General features: G+C 34.0%; 1 protein-coding gene across 25 annotated transcripts in view; it reads right to left on the bottom strand.

Annotated features, from left to right (window-relative positions):
• ATP2B2 (ATPase plasma membrane Ca2+ transporting 2) overlaps positions 1–20,990 on the bottom strand; it is a 420,614-nt gene that overhangs the window by 36,927 nt on the left and 362,697 nt on the right. For all 25 annotated transcript variants that reach the window (XM_072044123.1, XM_027467734.3, XM_038185709.2 and 22 more), the window contains 5 exons: positions 14,801–15,042; positions 13,986–14,220; positions 8,584–8,763; positions 7,606–7,693; positions 493–599 (listed from right to left, as the gene is read on the bottom strand). In XM_072044123.1, coding sequence (XP_071900224.1) covers positions 493–599; positions 7,606–7,693; positions 8,584–8,763; positions 13,986–14,220; positions 14,801–15,042 — 852 coding nt within the window. The remainder of the gene's footprint in view (positions 1–492; positions 600–7,605; positions 7,694–8,583; positions 8,764–13,985; positions 14,221–14,800; positions 15,043–20,990) is intronic.

The raw sequence follows: 20,990 nt of genomic DNA, 5'->3' as shown, positions 1-20,990 counted from the left end.
TGCATTTTATATTTGCTAGGATGATGGCTAATTGGACCTGTTTTTGAAAGTGAGTAAGGAGGCAGAAAAGGGCATTGACAGAGAACAATGGAATTCATGTGATGATACTTCTGGGTGCTTTAAATTAGCAGCTTATTGTCTAACAATCTTTTGAGTTTTTTGTTTCTTTTTTTCCCTTCTTTTTTTTTTTTTGGATATTATATTAATATACACGAACATAATTGCTAACAATTAGAATTACATATCTTAATATATAATCTAGTATATTAAGATATCTTAAGAGTCAAAGTATGTTGGGAAGACATCTTCACGTGTAGCAATAGTTTTTAGCAAAGTGAAATAGTATTCTGCTGTTGTGATGAACACTGAGTCCATTCTACTGTACAGGCAATATATTGCTTCATTAAGCAATTTTCTCAACACTTCATGAATGGAAAACTTCTTACAGCAGATTTACAATGACATAAACATCAATAAATACGCAGATTATACCATTGCAAAGCCAACATCAGCCTTTTTAAGTGCTGGTCCATCATTGGTTCCATCACCAGTCACAGCTACAACCTGTCTCTGTTCCACCTGGGTGCTGTCAATAATACCTGCAAAAAATGTATATACGAGTGTGTATACAGTGTGTTTATATGTTAGCAAGACAAAATTTACCTCTAAAAATAGCTATGTGTGTAATACCAACTACGTATGGTATAATATACCAACATGTTTTACAGAGATTGACAGAGTTGATTTCTAAGGAAAATAACGATGAAAGCCATGCCACCTCTATTATGTACTATTCAACATTGCTACTAGATTTTTTTATGGAAAGATCTGATCCTGCACCACCAAAACACCAATAACACTTGCATATGCATGATAGAGAATGACATTGTCTCACTATGTTCTTCTGGAAGACTTCTACTATTAAAAATTACATGTCACAGTAAAACCATTTCATACCAGCTCCCCAATTAAAATTCAATTTTTTTTTTTGTTTGTTTGTTTGGTTGTTTTTTTTTTAAGATTTAAGTTCATGCTTAAAGCTTTCTTAAACTGGGTCTTAACTATAATATCTGTTCCACTGGTTTGCCTTCTGGCAATCAGTTTAACCTAAAGATAACAAATGCCATTGATGAATTTTATTTAGTTGGAGCCAAATTAGCATTTTAACAGAGAGACATTCAACTCTGCCAAACGATGATTGAGAAGATATAAAATAATTCTTTAAATTATGGAGCAAAACATTCAAATAGTCATAATAAAATAATTTCCACTTTACTTTGTCAAATGATCTCAAAATGAAAACACTACTTTAAATGGTGAATTGAGTTTCACCAAATTAGCACAAACAAAAGTATTTTCCACTTATGCAGATAGGGAAAGTAAAGAAAAGATTAAATATTTTTTCTAAGGTCATAGAAGCGGCTCTGTATTTTAATGGGATGGGCATCGTTCTCCACTCATGTTTTTATTTCCATGTCAGAGTCCCTTTGTCGACTTAGTAGGAATACAGGATTTCTATGTAGGATATAAGAACAACTCCCTATATTAGGTAACATGAGGGGAAAATAAGAAAATTCCTTTTTTAACACACTTTGCACAAAGCTGTATCCTCTAAAAACAATTATCAAAACCTGCCCAGTGTAAAAAGCTTTCATCTACTCTGGAAAAAAAAAATAACTCCCATATCAGATAATCAGACAGAAATAGGAAATTGCAGATTACAGAGCAATAGCTGCCTCTTGGCAAAGTTTGGGCTTATCAGGCACCCAGAAGATTGCAATGCAAAAGGAAAGCAGTAACCATCCTCCTGTATTTTTCAGTCTCAAGAAAATCAGAGAGAAAAAAAAAAGCAAAAAAACAACATGCAATTCACTTTCCATTAGCGCTATGAACTCAGATAAATGGCATATTATTCTGATATGATCTTATAATTAGAGCTTTCAGTTTGTTGGGGCGACTTGTCTTTGGTATTACTAAATAAACAGGAACATCAGCTGCCATTGCTTTTAAAAACATTTATCTTGTCTTCCCTTCTTGTTATCAATATACCCTTTGATGTTAAATTAATAATTTAAGCTTCTGAAGAAATTCATTAAAACTCCGACACCTCATGCTATTAACTGCTCCAACCAGGTAGAGAACATCCTCTCACAATTAGATTCCAGATGGGAGCATAGCCCAAACGAAGCTGAAGAGAGTTTAACAAATGACCTCCTAATGGCTATAAATAGTGGACAAATGTCAGTGATTCACTACCTAACTGCCTATTTTTATCCATAAAAGCAAATTACACAGCCAGGATGAGACAACCACCCTCCAGAACACAGAACTGCATAATCAGCAATCGTGGAAAGAAATAAAATGGTCTTGGTTACCATCAGCATCTCAGCCACACTCACCACTGCCAGCGTCATTAGAACTACATGAAGACGTGGGACAAAACTATATAGATGGAGGAACTTTCCTTTGAACATCAGACTAATTTCTAAAATGAAGCAGTAGCAATTATTAGGGACTCAGATTATTTACTATAGCTATTCATAGTTATACCCATGCTCCTTGACTTCATATTATTTTTAATCTGTCCTTCTTCCCTTCCCCACATTTCTAAATCACTGTCTTCTTTCCAGCACTCTACTTCCTAACTCTGCTTGCTTTTCCTTTTTTTTTTTTTTATTCTCTTTTGATATAATTTTGTTAATGGCTGTGGTAAGCATTCATGGTTTTACTTCAAGAGTTTTCTTCAGTATCAACTAATATGCCTATATAGATTTCACAAAAGGTGTAGGGACACCAAAGAAGGGAGGGATGCCAAGGAAGGGCTCTCCCTCTACTATGGAGAACTACTGCTTTGGTGATCAATGAAAACCTTAAATAAGTGTATGATCTGACAGACGGGCAATCAGAGAATGCCCATTTCTACTCATTCACAATAGCTAAAAAGAAATTTCCATGTTAATTTCTCATGTCTAACAGCCAGGAAAATTCTGGGAAAATAAACTGCTTTACTCCAGTCAAAGACTTGCATACACTATGTTAATCAAACAGTTTGCGAAGTACAGCAAGCAAATTCATAAAATGTGGCAAAGCCTCCTCCCAAAACCGCCTTTGCTGTTTCATTGATCTGTGCCCTCATCTCAAGCTGTTAGGCTACAACTTTTCTCTGCCAAAAGGGAACTTTGTTAAAGAGTCACAGGAATGCATGCAGAACCCAACATTACAGTATGTTCCACACACAGATTCCATTGATGCTGTAGGAATTTGGGAAGGAATCATGTAGATTCTTTAAGATATATATGTGTAAGCAACTGTTTCTGATGAAGGAAAAGATTTTTTTTTTAAAACAATCATGTATAGCCATCAAGAGGAGCACTGTATGTGTACGCTTGCTATGAAAGATAACAGCATTACATACAAAAGTGAAAGTGAAATACATCATATATCTCCTACCTTCCTCCCATCTAACATCATGCAAGCATTAAATCAAACCCTTGCAGGATAATATTATAAATAATATTAAGCAACACTGTGTCTTCCATTTCTTTTACAGGGAAAGTATCTGTACCCATGGTCAGATCAAAAACATCAACAACTGCAGCCTCGGGTTTTCCCTTTACTGTGGAACAAATGCCACTTCATTTTAACAATTCTTATTTGCATTGTCACCCTTAGAGCCACATCAGTAAAAAACTGGTTCTGGGAGAGAGAGAGGAAAAAAAAAAAGAAAAAAGAAAAAAAAAAAAGCTGTTTTAGGTATCTTATTCTGTCTAAAATGGTTGACTCAAAACAGGCATCCCATACACTTACACATTTATCTGTCTTTGACAAGCCAAGCATACACAGATGCAGTAATATATTTATGTAGGCATATTGTGTTCACATCAGTTTTTAATATTTCCTAACTTTTTCAAGCTCCATGTTTATGTAACAAGAATTTAGAAAATCTGACTGAAAGAGAAAATTTAAATTAATTTAAGTTAAATGCTTGCCTACTTGCAGGAATAGATCTTTAAAGATTAATATAAAAGTGTTTTATAAAACATTACAGACAGCATTGGCAATAGTTAAGAGTGCTCTGCAAAGTTTGTGATATTAGAATGCCAGAGAAGACTATGGCATAAATACAAAGATTTCTGTTCTGAGCAGGCACCAGCAATGTGAAACATAAAAGGGGAACCTTGAAAGCATCAGGACCTTCCACAAAGTTATTCCTAACACTGATGACAAAGATCTAGATAGTATTTAAAGTATAAAACTCTAGATTCACTTGTAGATTCATCCTGCTTCCTTTAAACTATTCTTATATTCATCACTTTTGGGAAATGTTGGTCAAAGCCAACTTTTTGCATTATGGAACATGTCAAATTTCTGAATATTTCTTTACATGAATTTGAATAAAAATAAATATTTAAATTTTATTTCAAATGGAAATCAAAACCAATTGCAACTTGCACAATACTGATATTTAATTTCAGAATTTCAATATTTTTTTCTATTATTCTTATTATTTTACCTAGTCTCATGGCATATCCACTATAATGATATCAGGATAATTATATTTAATAATACCATCCCATGCAATAATATTTGAAATATTTTAGAAATTAAGGGTAATTATTAGAAAAAAAAATTTCTTCTTTAAAGTTCCCTTTCCCTTTCTGTTTTTTAATCAAGCGGCTTTCCAAGAACGTTCTTTTTAGTATCACACTAAAATAATTCCAGATGAATTTAAACATTGAAAACATAGCTTCTTTATCTTGTAAACTGAGAATTTATTTTATCCTCTCTATACCTTCTGGTAAGATGAGGATGTTGTTTTCATGAGTAGTAAGCATTTGCTTCTTATTTTAAAATAACAATCTGACAATATTGAAATATTTCAGCAATAATATCATTATAGATGACATGCATTTTTATTGTTGCATTTTGAAACAGGGTAAAAAAAAATGAAATCATACCAACAGATTTCATGAAGTCTTTAAGAAATTGTATTTCAGTTGGATTGAGATGTCTAAGTGAAATGTTTTGGTTTCACTGAAACACTTTGTGATGCTAAACCACTTTGACATTTTTTTCAATCTATTTCTACTTCAAAGACATAAATATTTGAGAGAACACTGTCTATGCAGCCTGAAATGCTGAACCATGCCTTTCTCTAGTCCCCTAGCAGTAGTAAAAAGAAAAATGTAAAAGAAAAATGATCCTTTTGCTGGGTGGGACTGTGCTGTATTAAAGACACAAAAAATGTTCCCTCCAGCAGCAGTATGTCATTAAAAATTAAATATATTTTTAAAAAAAGTTTATTTTGTGATGTGTGTTTTTACCCTAAAGCAGATAGAATACATCAAAGAATAGAAAATCCTCTTGATCCCTCAAGTGTCTGAGAAAAACATAACATTTTAACAAGAAGCCCAAAATTGGTGAACATTTAAATAGTTTCTTGTAACTTTTAATGGCCCTTGGAGTATACCATCCAAAAAAATCCATCCTGATTTCCACAGACTTGTTCTTGAACTTTGTTGGATATTTAATTGCTCTCTCTTGACCCTGCCATATCTTTAAAATATTAATTTTACCAGTTATATAAGACATTCAGTAGGAGTAAATATTTTGTATCGTCAAAGTGCTTATGATAAAGAACATCATTAAATTGTTGCTTATTTTTCTTCAGCTATTATTGATTTTATTTTCTCTGGCAAAGGTCCCATTCTCCTCTTACGGGAAAGTCCTATGTGATTCAAATAAGTACTCCCAAGGGACTTATTTAATCAACTTAATGAAACAAATTGTTGTGTGCTTCTGAAACAAATAAAACCATATTAGGCTTTACAAGTCGTGTCCTATAAGAGTTATAACACAGTGTGTTGTATACACGAAGGAAGTGCGGATATTTCAGCTGACTTTTTGCTGTTTGAATTCTGAGAAGGAGAGCAAGTAATTATGTTGCCCAAATCAATGGTCCCCAAACATTTTGATTGTGCACAGCTAATAGTAAAAAATTTTGAGCACACACCCCAATATTATGTATAGTATTTACAAATTGTGCATATGTATACTTACGTGCCAAAGTATTATAGACATTAGAAAAAATACACAAAATAGAGTTTTAAAAGGATTGGATAAATAAACTTTATTTTAAGAATGAGATTTTATTTATGAATGGTGCTAGAAATATTTTCTTCCTGCACCCCACTGGATTGTCTTGCATAACTCCTGGCATGTGTACACCCTACTTTGGAGACGACTGTTCTAAATACAGTCTCAAGAGGCTGAGTAACAGCAGTCTGTCTCCAGCTGCCTCATCTTCTGCACTATGACAGATCTTACAGGTATATTAGTTCTCCTGAATGAACCATGCTTCTTGAGTTCTTCACATACACTGGTCCCAATCCCAAAGGGCCCAACAGATCCAATTTTCAAATTCTCAAGGGAGCTTTTGCTCTAAGGTCATTTAGGCATTTTAAAAAGATTATATCCAGATCAAAAGCTTTTATAGTCAGTCATCTACGAAGTCATATCAATAAAACCTTGGCATCCAAAAGGATAAAGCTAGAAATTGTTTTCTACCTAAATCTGAATTATTTAAGCAGTCAGACAGATGGAAACATCTTTTTGTGGCCAGAAATGATGCTATCCCAGATCACAAATTTTCTGATTTAATAAACTTTTAAGCGTGAGCTTCAAGGTCAATAGAATAAAATATCATGCCAGCAAGAAGTGTCAGATACAGATCTGAAGAAGGCTTCATAAAGAATGCTGTGAATAAATCCATCTTTCATAGGAGCATTCTGTCTGCAGATGGAATGGTGAGAGAATATGGTTTGTATGGCACCGTTTTTATAGGACAAAAACAGACTCTAAAAATATAGCTGAAAATCTGAAGGAAGCCTGTTCATATCATACAACTACAAAGCCTATAGGAAAATGGAGCTCTATGCCTACATTTTACATGACATATGAAAACTGCTATTGCCACATGAAAAGTTTTTATTTTGGAATACTATTTAAATATAATTGTGGGACAACAGAAGCATAAAAACTTGAGTGATGATTGATTTACTCTAAATGAAATTGTTCTTGGTTGTTTTTTTTTCTGTTTATTTTGTTGTTAGTGGGTTTTGTTTTTGTTGTTGTTTTTTTTTTTTTTTTTTCATAATGAGGTATATTCAAGGAGATTAAAATCTACTCTGCCTTTTATTTATATGAAAAATTAGCCATTTCTCAATAATATTTTTCTGGCTAGCACACGCGCATTTTCCCTTCCCAGGTAGAGCCTCATTCCAGTCCAGTTAAAAAGTCCCAAGGCAAGTAAGAGATTACTTCTGCTTGCCACACAACTTACTAGTATTTCTGTTATTCCTGCCAACCAGTTTCTTGTTATTTTCCATTTGAAGGTTCAGACAGGATGCAAACACAAGAGATTTTGTTACCAAGAAAGCTTTCTTGTATTATGTATACAACAGAGATGTATAATTACAGATAACTCATATACAGTGTTAACAGTAACATTTTTACAGTACAGAAGATGCGTCAACCATATTTCAATAACCTTGGCATTAATTTACATGATTTATTAATTTACATGATGTTTTACAATTTACTCACCTTTTACCAAAGTGTGTTTGTCTGTGGGAGATGACCGAGCAAGTACTCGAAGTTTTGGCCAGATTTTGTCAATTCGCTCTTGCTCAATCTGGAAAACAACAAAAACAACAATATAATGATTAGTCTGTGATGAGCAAAATGCAAAATATATAATTTCTCAAAGTATATGATGTATATATTCCATATACATATATGGAAAATATATAACTTCTCAAAGTATATAATAATATGTAACTTCTCAAAGCCAATCAAACGTTTACAACTACAAATGTGTTCTTTTATTCTGCATTATAATACAAGTTCTTCACCTCATTTTGGCACTAATTATGGCAGAATTTTCTCTGTACACCAACAGCAACAAGGACATATCCATAGCATATCCTTATGCTCCCAGGATTCCATCAATCAATTCAAGGAGTAAATGACTGTGTCCAGACACAGCAGAGTTTTGTTTTTTAAAGCTGGCTTCAATAGTCCGTGTGTTAGCTCCATCTTTTATATGTGGAATTAAAAATCTTCTGAGAATAGACTAAGTTACTGAAATCATTAGAATGAGTGAATATCGCAGTACATGGATTAGATAAAGTGGTACAAAATAAAGTGGGCCTAACTGGTTCTTTGTACAGACTGAATTCATGAGACTTAAACCTGCAGACTGCTGTTGTGTTCCTTCTCTTTGCTAACAAACCTGTTTTTAATGTACTTAGTTTTGATTTCTTGTATACTAGTGCTATGGTTCTAAAAACTGCTAAATAAGGCTAGCACTAAATTTATAATGGCTCTGCATGATAAGAAGTAAAGACTGGATTTTCAATTGTATTTTAGAAAAAAAAGAAAGATACTTCTAGAAAGAAATACCGATATCTCCAAGTAAAGTAGTCTTTACTGAAATAAGCATTGGTGCAGGTGAAAGAACATTTCAGTGTTCTCACTACTTGTAAACCATATTAATATGTATGGATTTACTATATGAATTACCTCTCCCTTCTCATTTCGGATCCTTCTGTTAAACTCTTTTCCTTCAAGGCAAAGAAAGTCTTCTCCTGGATGAATGATTCCACATTTTATGGCAATGGCGCGTGCTGTGTTGATGTTGTCTCCAGTGACCATGCGGACCGTAATTCCAGCTCGCTGGCACTTTCTTATGGCTTCTGGGACCTTCAAAAGCAACATACATAGGAAAGAAAATATGAGATAGATACGAAATATAAATACAAGTTGGATGTTTCCAGTTAGAATATTTTTAGGCTAAGAAATTCATGAAGTAAAAAGGGAAATCATCCATATTATGGCATAGATTAAAAGCTATTTGACTTCTACAGAATTGAGGTTACACCAGAGGCAAGACAAATCTCGTAGCAAGAAGCATACAAACCATTTTTCTGATCACTTGCCTTAAGCTTCTCCTGATTTTGATACAAACAGGAGTACTCTGCATATTTTTTGACCTTTAGCAATTAAGGTACCTAATATATTCAATATATGTCAAAACTGAGATAATCAATATCCGTATATTCAAAAACAAAACAAAACAAAAAAACCTTTATATTCAATATACATGCACCGAGAACAGTTATTTTGTACAGAAAATTATCTAACATCTGATCCAAACTTTCAATAAGATTATCTAAAACTTTTTAGAATTCAGCATTATTACCCTAACTTATGCATATCAACAGGTGGCATTCCCAAATATACATGAGCTTAATATTTCAAGAATAATGTATTCCAAAACTCTAAAAATGACAAATGATTAGTTACCCTCTTTCTGCATAAAACCAACTTTTCCTGTTGCACAGTATACATACCAATGAGGGAGAATTCAGTGTCTGACAGGGTCTGTGAGATTAATGTAGAAACCAAGTTGGCATTGTATATTTGGCATCAGCTTATTTAAAAATAAAAAATCACTTTGTAATGAAAATAACCAATAAGCAAAGGGTGTGATTATGAAAAAAATTGTCATTTTTAATAATTATCAACAAATTTTAAAACAATCCCATTTAGTTTAAGAAAGGGCATAGAAAGGGATATTAGTGGCTGCAATAGCAAAGTTTTCTACTGCCAATTCAGTGCAATTTGCTGATTATGACCTCTATCAGATAAGTACACTGTAGAACTTAATGTCAATTAGAATAGATTAATCTCATCCATTAATACAGAAAAATATCAAGAAAAGGAGACGCCATCCACAACATCACACCGATACTTTTTTGTATTGCTAGATATTTTAACTTCCTCCATAGCTGTAGCGGGCACTGCTGGGGGCAGGATGCTGAACTGATTGACAGATTGACAGCCCCTGCTCTGATCCGGCATGGGAACTGCTGGGGTCCTAATGAGTTCATGGGGCCAGAAAGGCTGGGTATCTTGGACTGAACGTCACACTAAAAATAAATTATATGCCCTTAAACTGTATTGTAGATAATGATTATTCTAATCAGTGAGTACAATTTCACACCATGTTTCTGCATCTTTATTAAAATATTTTTTCCTGAGGAAATATTTTTTTCCTCAGGAAAAAATAGTGTTATTCATTTGCATAAGATTAGAAATGTCTCCAACAGTTATAAATCAACACGGCACAAAGGGCATAATGGCTCTTCTGGTCAGCTGTGTTCTTCCCTCTTTAATAAACAAAAGGCAGTTACGAGGCATCTGCTTTCCACAGCACCTAACTAAACTAACACCTAGTTGACAAGCAGACTAGTACTTTTCTCATGACTATGAAGAAAACCGCTTCTTCCTCAAACCATACACACAGAATGCAGTTTGCAGAATGACTCTCTGGCAATAGAGATTACAGAAGCAAGAGAAAAAATAAACATTTATCTACCCATTCCCTCTTCTCTACTAATTGAAAATGTTCTTCCCATGAGATGTATCCTGGAAGCATCATCTGGACTACCTGAGCCTTTTAACAGTACAAAAAAGGGCACCTACAACCAGATCAGATCTATTACTTAAGCAAATGACTACTGAGTTACCCAGTTTCCACATTAATAATCTTGGCTACATCCCATTTGCCAGTTTGGAGTGCCCTTAGTATACACTTAACTGTAGTGACCCTCGCGCATAGGGTATGACAAATTTAGATGACTGACTGTAAATCCAGCACAGCATATGAACCATGACGGAGAAAAATAAATTACAGTGCAAACAGAAAATAAAAAAAAAATAAAAATAAAAAATCACACAAAGTGCCAGTCCTATTAAATAAGGTCATGGGAGGACAACCTAGTTTCAAATACACCTCAAACTAACTTTTAACTAGTAAAATAATTCTACCTCCCTCTTCTCTCATTTTTGGACAGCTGGTGGGTGGTATCTGATTTACACTGTGTACAATAATTACAGTTAAAATATTGTTCATATTTTTTAATGCTGTAGGGAAGAAAGTGTTGGCAGACTGAGTGGGCAGTAGAAGCAGACATTTTCCATCAGTTTTGCAGAATTTAGGTACACATTTCGATTTATTTTTTTTAGTTTCTCTCTGTAAAAAAAAAAAACTTCAGATGTGTGCATGTATAAATTATGCAATGCACAAGTAACTATCAAAATCAGGTGACAAATAGGTGGAATGTAGAAATGATTTACATTCTTCCAGAAATAAAAAAATGTAGGTGTACATTGGCAAATCAGTATAAGCCAGTATAGACTCATTAAAGCCAAAGTAGAAAAGCTGTCAAAAACAACAGACAAATCTCTATAGGCATGAGATAGCATTCTGTTTGTTCTCTTCTTGTATATTTATCAAAGGAAAAAAAAAGTAAAAAAGCTTAATGGCAAGCCGGTATCTCAGTGCTTGATAAAGCCAGCTACTAACAATGAATAAGCCAGTCTGAATTGCATCAGCCTAAATAACCAAAGCATGCAAAATTCATGTATGTCCACTGGTTACACTCCAGTCAAAACTGGTCAGTTGCTGGATATCATTGTTGAATAATTCATCCAAATAGTATGCATGGAGGGAAAAGCAATAGCAAGAAAGTGCCCTGCAGTATAACCAGAACAGATGCAGCACTCCCATGTCTGAGACCATGCTAGCATGACACCACTGATACAGCAGGTATGTCGAATACGTGACAACCTGAACACACCAAGGGTGTGTTCTGAGCAGCTCTGAGAAACTAGGGGAGCTATAAATTTGTATGCCATTAACTCCAAAGATCATCTTAAGGAAAAAATGCAGCCTTTTCCATTATAAACATTAACACAATATAAGGGAAAATACAGGTTGTCAGGATGGTGGCACTGCATTGCTTCACTGAAATTAGCTAATCTGCCATTTATGTCCATGAATACTGAGAATATTAATAAAACAGAAGCTGTAGTATTATTTCACATTTTTATGCTTTTCCCCTGCAGAAGACACTTTGAAAATTCATAAACTCCAGTGGTGTGTCTATATTTAATTACTGTACTAATTCTTGCAAAATAAGGTCATTTATAAGAGCTCAACACCTTACTATTTGCAACAATTTAAGTGATACGTAATTCCCACTAAGTCAGATATTTCATACAGACACCATTTTCTGAAATTGCTTTTGTTATGGCTTGAAGGTTGTTTTGATCTTACCACAATGAAACAGTCAAAAGGGATATGGAGAAAAATCCCCTCAAAACAAATTTCCCCAAAACAACTGCAGATTTGTCCAACATTTGGTAGAATTCTGGTGTTAAAAGGCGTTATCTACAAGAAATTCAGTACATTATTTAGATAATTTTAGAAATAAAATGTTTTTCTTCCTTCATCTTCTTTGATCCTTTAAATAGATGTCAGACTTGACCTCTTTGTTTGTAGCAACACTATTCATTTTTACCTCAAGCTCCTATGAAATTATTCCCTATGAAATGAGAGTAGTTCTCTTAGAAAACACATGGAAGGATAGTTTGCAGCTATTTTAAATAATAACTGCAAACCCCATTGCTACCCATTCCCTCAGTCTGCCATACCATACTGTCATACGTATTATAAAGCTATTTTCAAAAAACACATTGATCAGTTTTGGAGGGAAAGAGCACTGATTCATAGCTCTATTGGTCACTGACAGTTAAAATCTGTCTGAGTTTAGATAGATAGATAGATAAATGAGCTAGAGTATTAGGAGTGGAATCCATGCAGACAGGATATTTTAAGAATATTTTTAAATATTTTTAAAGACGTGCAATGTCAGGTGTAGGGACAGATGGATTAGCAGCAAGAGACCAGCGTATGATGGATAAAGTGAATGCTGTTCATCTGATGACTGCAGAAGTAAGGGTTTTATCATAGTTTTCACCTAACCAAGACTTACTTCATATTATATATTTCTCAATACTGAAAAAAAAGGCAAAAAAACCCACTAACACTCAAAGTACAGCTATGAAACTGGTGCCTATAGTTGTAATTATATCATGCTGTTTTCCTTTATTTATTTTCTAATTACAGCAGAAATATATAAAGGCCTGCTTTAAAAGTTACTCAGGGAAATAGTTTTCCTTGCATGTCTAGCATAGCCACCAATTCTCAGTGGATCAAATACAAAGATTTAGATATGATTAAAAAAAAAGATCCAGCAAAAACATAAAAGGAGACAGAAGACTAAAAAAGACCAAGATTGGTACCAAGCTACTTTATGCAGAATAAGAACCCGCTCTTTCTGTACAAGGGAAACTTGAGTTATCTTTCAATAACCTTACTCCAGAGCAAATGGCAGTCATTAATCATCTACTGAAATAACACTACCATCGCAGAATGGATCTTGCTTCCATTGTGCATCACCAGTACTGATTTTCTCAAATTACTTGAATTAAAACTTCTGTCACGTTTTTACAAGCCATTTAAGAATAGGATCCATGAAATCTGCAGCCTCCCCATGGTAAAGCTTTTTCTTGTCCAAATATAACATTAAAAAGTTTCCCTGAATATATACCAGTTACAATCTCAAGATAATTAGCAAAGTGGCAACATCACAATTATAACCATAGCAATTATTATCACTACACCCCTTTCTTCTGCTTTCAGAGTTGTGCCTCACTGCTTTGCTTAAAGAAAAAATCTTTAATATCTGGGAGTATAATAAAACTTGTAATGATGAATTCTCCTATATACTCCTGCATGACAGAAGATTCAATCATTTTAATCCTGTAGTTCACAAAGCCCTATTTTGCAATATTTAAATACTAGTTGATTAATAGTTGATGTTTATCAAGTTAATTTGATTTTTTTTAACCAACTGAAGTTTATTTCTAAAGTTCACTTCCACCTTCGACAGAACTAATTAAATAATAATAAAATTAAAAAAAAAAAAAAAAAAGATAAAGACTGCAATAAATCTATAGTTCAATTTCTGTTCAGTTCTCCAAGAAATGTTTTATGACATAAGAATTTGATATACCTCTGGCCTTACTGGATCTTCAATGCCAACAACACAAATGCAAGTCAGATCAGATAAAATGTCATTTTCATTGTCCCAGTCTGGCTCAGGGCTGCTATTGAAGTCTCGGAAAGCAACACAGATAGTTCTCAGTCCATCACAGGCCATTGGTTCAATCACTTTTTTCACCATTTCATCCCGGTCACGTGGTCTGAAGACACGAGGTTCACCAGCTGCATTAAGGATCCTGGAACACCTTTTTTATTTAAGAAAAAAAAAATTAATTGTATATTTGCATGACAGTTGAAAAGTAATTCCTTGTACCAGCTCTTTTCATTCAACATCTTCCTTTTTGACAGCAAGTTTTAAATTTCTATTGAAAATATCTAGATCAAAGAAGATTCACTACTGAAATGTCATCAGATAAAATTTGACTGTAACTTATTATGGAGACACCAAGACCCTGTCCTCCATTACTTCCCTAAAACCCATGTAATTAATAAGCTGAGAACTTACAAAGAAATTGAAAAACCCTTACGTTCCAAATATGTTTATTAAACTAAAGAATGCATTCATAAATTACCAAATGCAGATGAGAAATAAATTAGAAGACCCAATATTTCTGCTAGCCAATGACAAGGAAAATAAGTCAAAGATTTCATCAGGGAAGAGGGAGGGAACTGGACATGGACAGTAACACCTTTACTCTCCTCAAGTGAGTCCTTTTTCTACCCTAGGTAGAAACACCAAAATTCCCAAGTATGTTTTATTACTGTCAGAATGTTTTGTATCGTTAAGATTTTGAAAAAACACAGCAAGAAATCCTTTGAACTTACTTCTTCAGAACAATTTCAGAAGCTCCTTTGCTGTACATTCGGAAACTGCCATCTGGCATTTTAATGACAGTGCTCATTGACTTTCTCACAGAGTTGAATGTGTAAACCTTATAAAGTTTCTCCTCGGGGATGAGGTTCCGAACAGGCTCATAATCTTGTTTCAAATCCAGGACAAACCCTAAGAGGCCACATTCTGTCTTGTTGCCTACCTGGCGAGGCAGGCCACCTTCTTTTTCTGGTGGCTGTAGAGAAGAAAAGATTAGATAGGGATTTCTGTAATGATTAGCAGTATGCAATGCCTTCTACCCAATTAATAACATAGTTACAGTGTACAGTTTAAGATCTAAAACTCTAATTATGGAGTCATGTCTCTTCCATTTTTTTAAAAACTAGCAGAAATTTTAGTGTTATAACAGACTGGAAGCAGTTATGCTCACAACAAGGAAAATGTCTCCAGTCAGATGACTACATTTGGTCTTTTGCATTTCTTTTCTTTTAAATCAACCATGGGCAGTTGAATTTCTTATAGCTAGGCAAAACATCATTAAAAATGAAATAATTGTCTTTAGGCTCAATATAATTAATACTTACTCATCACAAATAGGATATTTTATATTCTTACTTGCTTAGAATTGAATTGTTTTGCTGACTTCTATGGGTTTAACGGCAAATTAAAAAAAAAAAAAAAAGTCCTTTTTATCTACCAGGCAGTTTTGAATTAATAAAGTAAAATAAAGTAAAATAAAGTAAAATAAAGTAAAATAAAGTAAAATAAAGTAAAGTAAAGTAAAGTAAAGTAAAGTAAAGTAAAGTAAAGTAAAGTAAAGTAAAGTAAAGTAAAGTAAAGTAAAGTAAAGTAAAGTAAAGTAAAGTAAAGTAAAGTAAAGTAAAATAAAATAAAATAAAATAAAATAAAATAAAATAAAATAAAATAAAATAAAATAAAATAAAATAAATCAATCTGCATCTTAATCATAATAGTAAACCTACATGAAAATGGCATTTCCAACAATGTAAAAAATAATAATCCTGCTGCTAAAAGCACCTGTTTCTAGGATCACCATATTTTAGTCAGCTGCTTCAGACATTAAATGTTATATATGTTTTTATACATATATATATGTTATATACATATATATATATGTTATATATGCTTTATATGTTAAAAAAAAAAAAAAAGGAGTAGTTAATCATTTTGTAATTCTTGTTACTTCTAGGGACAAGGACAGCTCTATCTTCCCATTTGAAATATAAATAAAAACAAAAAACAGCCACATTTCACACACACACACAAAATAGAAGTGTAATATACCCCAAATCAAAAATTCCTGTGTTGTCAAGATTCCAAACAGATTTAAGGGTCCCATGCATGAGCAATACTGTTAATAACTTACATTTTCTTGTACATATTAGAATTAGAGAATGGTTTTTTTTAAGCTATGGAAACCAAGAGAAGGAAAAATCCTTTCACAACTTTAATTTGCAAAGTATCATACCACCGAAAACATTTGCATTTGACTCAAGACAAGGCTGTAAGTCATTGGTTTAAATGTCACAAACATTTTGCAGAATTAGGGCTGCAGGAATACATTCAGAATTATGTCCATGTTTTCACCATAGACTTCTAAATCTACCCTACTTGGGAAATACCTGAGGGATGAGGGGTAATGTAAGGTGATTAATTGAAATTACAAATCTCTAATCCCACTTAGGTTTGAATTCTTGCAACGAGTGCTGCCATAAAAGAGGGAAAGAGGAATTTTACGTAAGTATTAGTAAGTATCCCAGAGAGTAACCCTTTGCAGCTGGTTTAAAAATGAAGGACTGATAGAAGATATTAATAGACTTGTCTAGAACTGAAGTAAGCAAAATGAAAGGCAGAATTTCCATAAGAATTATTTTTCTTTCACCAGAAAAATTTATACTCAGACAGATTAACAGGATTTCCTTTTCAGAGAGAGATGCATCTATGGTGAGCAGTACACAATAATCTAGAAATATTATAAGAGAGTTATCCTTCCATAACTCATTGTAACATCTCTAGCTTCTACATAAACAATCATCTGACCCAGTTATATGGGTAAGATTCGTGTTGCTATGACATTTTAGCATTATTCCAGGCTCAAATTAAAACACTTGCACTTAGAAAGCATAGCAAAATGATATATTAAATTTATTATATACTATAATAAATTGTCCTGCTGTAATCCCATTATAGTGTGATACAACTGCCTTCTGGATTCTTAAATTCACTTAAGGATCCCTGCCTTACAACCCAATAACTTGTAGTTATATGATCTCTAAGGACTGTTAAATTCAGTAGATATACAAATTTCAGGTAGGAGTCAATAAAATACCATTTCGTTTAAAATAATTGGTTAATTTTCATGACATTGCTGCACAGAGTTCTTGAAATGTGCTAAGAACTTGTTTTTTTTTCAAAGCAGCAGATTAATCAACTTCACTGCCTAGATAGGAATGCAGAAAACGACTTATTTCATATCAAACTTCCTCTTTTAGCTCTAAATCCCTATTTATGTTGCCTCTCTCTGCCACTGAAGACAATGAATCTCAACATTGACTTAAACGTGAATGTGATTAAGACACTAGCAAATGCACACTGGAACCCAATGAAATAGATACAGATTTCTTTCCATCACAGACACAGAATATTAGATAACTGCTATTTCTTATGCATATGATTTCATCATGAGCAACTGTGAATATATACTGACAAAATAAAAATCTACCTACATTTGACAGTGTTTAAACCTAGAGACCTTCTAAAATTCATTTTTTATTTAACCGTAAAGTAGATCACACTTTCCTTCTCTTAGAGTGGTCTAAAAATAGACTTCTTTTAGTGACCATCTTTTGAATTCAAATACGTAAGCAAGGGGAAAAAATACCAGTGAAAAAATGAATAGATATTTCAGAAAGGTTTTGAAATCTGCTAACAAGTGGCCACCTCCCTCTAGAGCAGCTGCTGTCTCCATACTCTTTGTACATTACATTAAAATAAAACATATGGTGGTGAGAGCTGGCAAGCACCACTTCCTTCCCTGTACTGTTTCAGCTCAAAATCTATATGCCAAAACTAGTTTCCTTGCAGATTGCTCTTGACAACCCTTCACAGAAGCTGCTGGCTGTTAAAACTTTGTACTGTGCTGTATCTACATTTATTGTTTGCTGAAACCTGCAGTTTATGGCACCTGGAACACAATTAAAAGGATTGTACAAAGGGGCTACTTTTGAATAATTAAGTATGAATTACTTAATTGACTTGGTGAATGAAAACGCTTTGACACTGTAGGAGAGAAAGCCTCTGAACTGTGATGTGCTAAAAGAAACTTTTGAATGCATTGTTTCTCAAGAGCTCAGTGAAAGGTCTTTTGCTAGTCACAAGATAATCTTGTACTGGGAAGGGACTGATCCAACATACTCCTCCAATAAGTACTCCCCACTGATAATTGTATAATAATTTTGTTTCTTTCAAGTCTTTACATTATTTACATGATAATAATATTTCAATTGTAAGTAAATACTTTCATGTAAAACAAGTGCAAGCAGATGTAAAATAAATAGTTTTTATAACTATCAAATCAAAATAGGTTTCTAGGTCAAAGTACAGCAGTATTATTCAGGTTTAAAAATACCAACCCCAAAAGCTAATATTGACTTAATACTGAATTTGGATTACAAAATAAATTTTCAAAATGCTTTCAATGGAAATTAACTTGCTAGTAAAGACAGGTTAAGAGGAAAGCAAGATAAAACTGTGGGCATAGTTTACGGAGGTTCCTCAAGTTTTAAAAATACATTAGGAAATTATAAGGCTTCCATTTAACCATAACATTCACTAAACTTAATTTTCCTTATTGCCATTTTTGATGTAAGAGGAGAGAAACTGGAAAGAAGATCCGAGTAGTCTTTACAAAACAAAGTGTTAAGGTTTCATACATTATATGAAGTTGTCATTTGTTTCATGTTATGTTTTTGTGTTCCAGAATGATGATGACTGTAAATGTATTGATTTTATTAAGATAATTAGCTTTGCTAGATTATATCCATATTGAATGCTCCATTTCAAGTCCATTTACAAGAGGCAAACAGATGAAAATACATTTTTCAAATTAAATTGTGAAAAAAATCCACTTTATATTTTATTTACAGAGTCACATAATGGTTGAGGTTGGAAGGGGCCTCTGGAGGTCATTTTGTCCAACCGCCCTGCTCAAGCAGGGCCACCTTCAGCTGCTGGCCCAGGGCCACGTCCAGGCAGCTTTTGAAGATGTACACGGAGGAGACTCCACAACCTCTATGGGCAGCCTGTGCCAGAGCTCCATTACCTGACAGCACAGAAGTGCTTCCTGACCTTTAGATGGAGCTTCCTGTGTTCCAGTTTGTGCCCATTGCCTCTTGTCTTGGCACCGGGCATGACTGACAAAATCCTGGCCCCATCCTCCTTGCCCTCTCCATTCGTAGACATTGGAGAAATCCTCCCGAGCCTCCTCTTCCTCAGGCTGAACAGTCCCAGCTCTCTCAGCCTCCCCTCAGAGGAGAGGTGTTCCAGTATCTTAATCATCTTTGTGTACCTTCCTTGGACTCTCCCCAGTGGCAAAACCTCTCTTATACTTGGGTGGCCAGCACTGGACACAGCACCGCAGGTGTGGTGTCACCAGTGCCAAGTAGAGGGGAAGGATCGCCTCCCTCAACCTGCTGGCAATACTACAGCCCACAATACCTTTAGCTTTCTTTGCTGCAAGACTTCATACCAAGTATAATCCAGACTCTGGATACCAAATAAAGCAAATTCATTTGCAGTATCTTCTCTTTCCTTCTATACTGCCTGTTCACAGAGTATTTATTGTTCTCTAGTTTCATCACTTCTGCGTAACTACACAGAAATGTAAAGATAAAGTTTGTCTTGGAAGAGGCTGGTTTTTATGTGCAAAGATTCTCTTACAGATTTTTTTTTCCACTTCTCTTTATTGTTTTGAAAGGTTATTTAATAATCTTATCTGACTTTTCTCTTCCCAGACAATACCGTGGAACTGGTTTTAATTGAACTTCTGCTTACATTATAGTTTCATCTCTATCTCAGTACCATAACATACTTCTGGCTTTCTAGGCAGACCACAGCTGACATATTAATTATCTACATGACTAAGATAATATTATTTTAACCAAGTGCAAACATTTTATTAGAATTCTTGAAAGATCCTTTTTATAGATTAAAGCAAACAGCATCCTGAAGATAAGTTTTACTACAAATAGCTGGCATCAGCTCTGCACTATCAAAATGTTATGAATTCACTTTTATAACATCTTTATTTAGGAATAAAAATAAGTCTGTATCTTGTGAAGATTCTGATCTTTGCTACTCTTGAGCAAAAATCTAGAATAATATTATTAACTTGAGTGATAAGGAAGATCACAATTTGTCCTTGGACTGTTTGGAATTTTAAGAATTTTTTCACATGAATGAGTAATAAATTGACTCTGCTTTACACAGAGCACAGAAGGCAACACGTTAAATTACAGACAATGCTTTCTGTTAATATATTTGCCATTTTACAATTTATAATCACCACTGCCAGGTACAATACTGTTGAAATTCAGTTAAAGTCAAGTCAGTTTGAATTGAGGTCAGCATAAGGGATTGAAAAAGAACTGTTAACTTCTTTGAGCTGGTTGCATAATCGTTTTGGCTTCAGAAGAAACAGACTCAGTTAACCTTATGTACCATTCTGATCTCACTCACTGGATTTAAAGCCCGACATTTAAAAGTTTAAAGCTTTTTTTTTTTTTTTTCTTATGAACACTGCTGAGTAGAATTACGGAATCACAGAATAGTTTAGGTTAGAGTAACAGAAGTGTTCTCGATCACTTATACGATCCCTTTCTTCATAAAATACACACTTAAAACATCTCCGTAACAGACATCAGGACATGGAGATTTTGAATTAAAAATCAGTCGGAAGCACAGGATTAGGAGACAAAAATGTGGTTATACAGATGTGTATCGGCAATCAAGCAGTTCGGTGGTATTCTCTAGCATAAGATAAGACTAAAAGAGATCATAGCTCCATGCTGTTACCTCAGGTCCTGTTGCTGTCCCCAGAGAGCAGAGCTCAGCGTCTGCCTCTCCGCTCCCCTCATGAGGGAGCTGCAGGCCACCATGAGGCCT

This window comes from Anas platyrhynchos, chromosome 13 (genome assembly GCF_047663525.1).
Source record: "Anas platyrhynchos isolate ZD024472 breed Pekin duck chromosome 13, IASCAAS_PekinDuck_T2T, whole genome shotgun sequence".
Taxonomy (NCBI): Eukaryota; Metazoa; Chordata; class Aves; order Anseriformes; family Anatidae; genus Anas; species Anas platyrhynchos.
The sequence above is the reverse complement of the archived record's forward strand: the minus strand, read 5'-3'. Positions and strand labels throughout refer to the sequence as shown.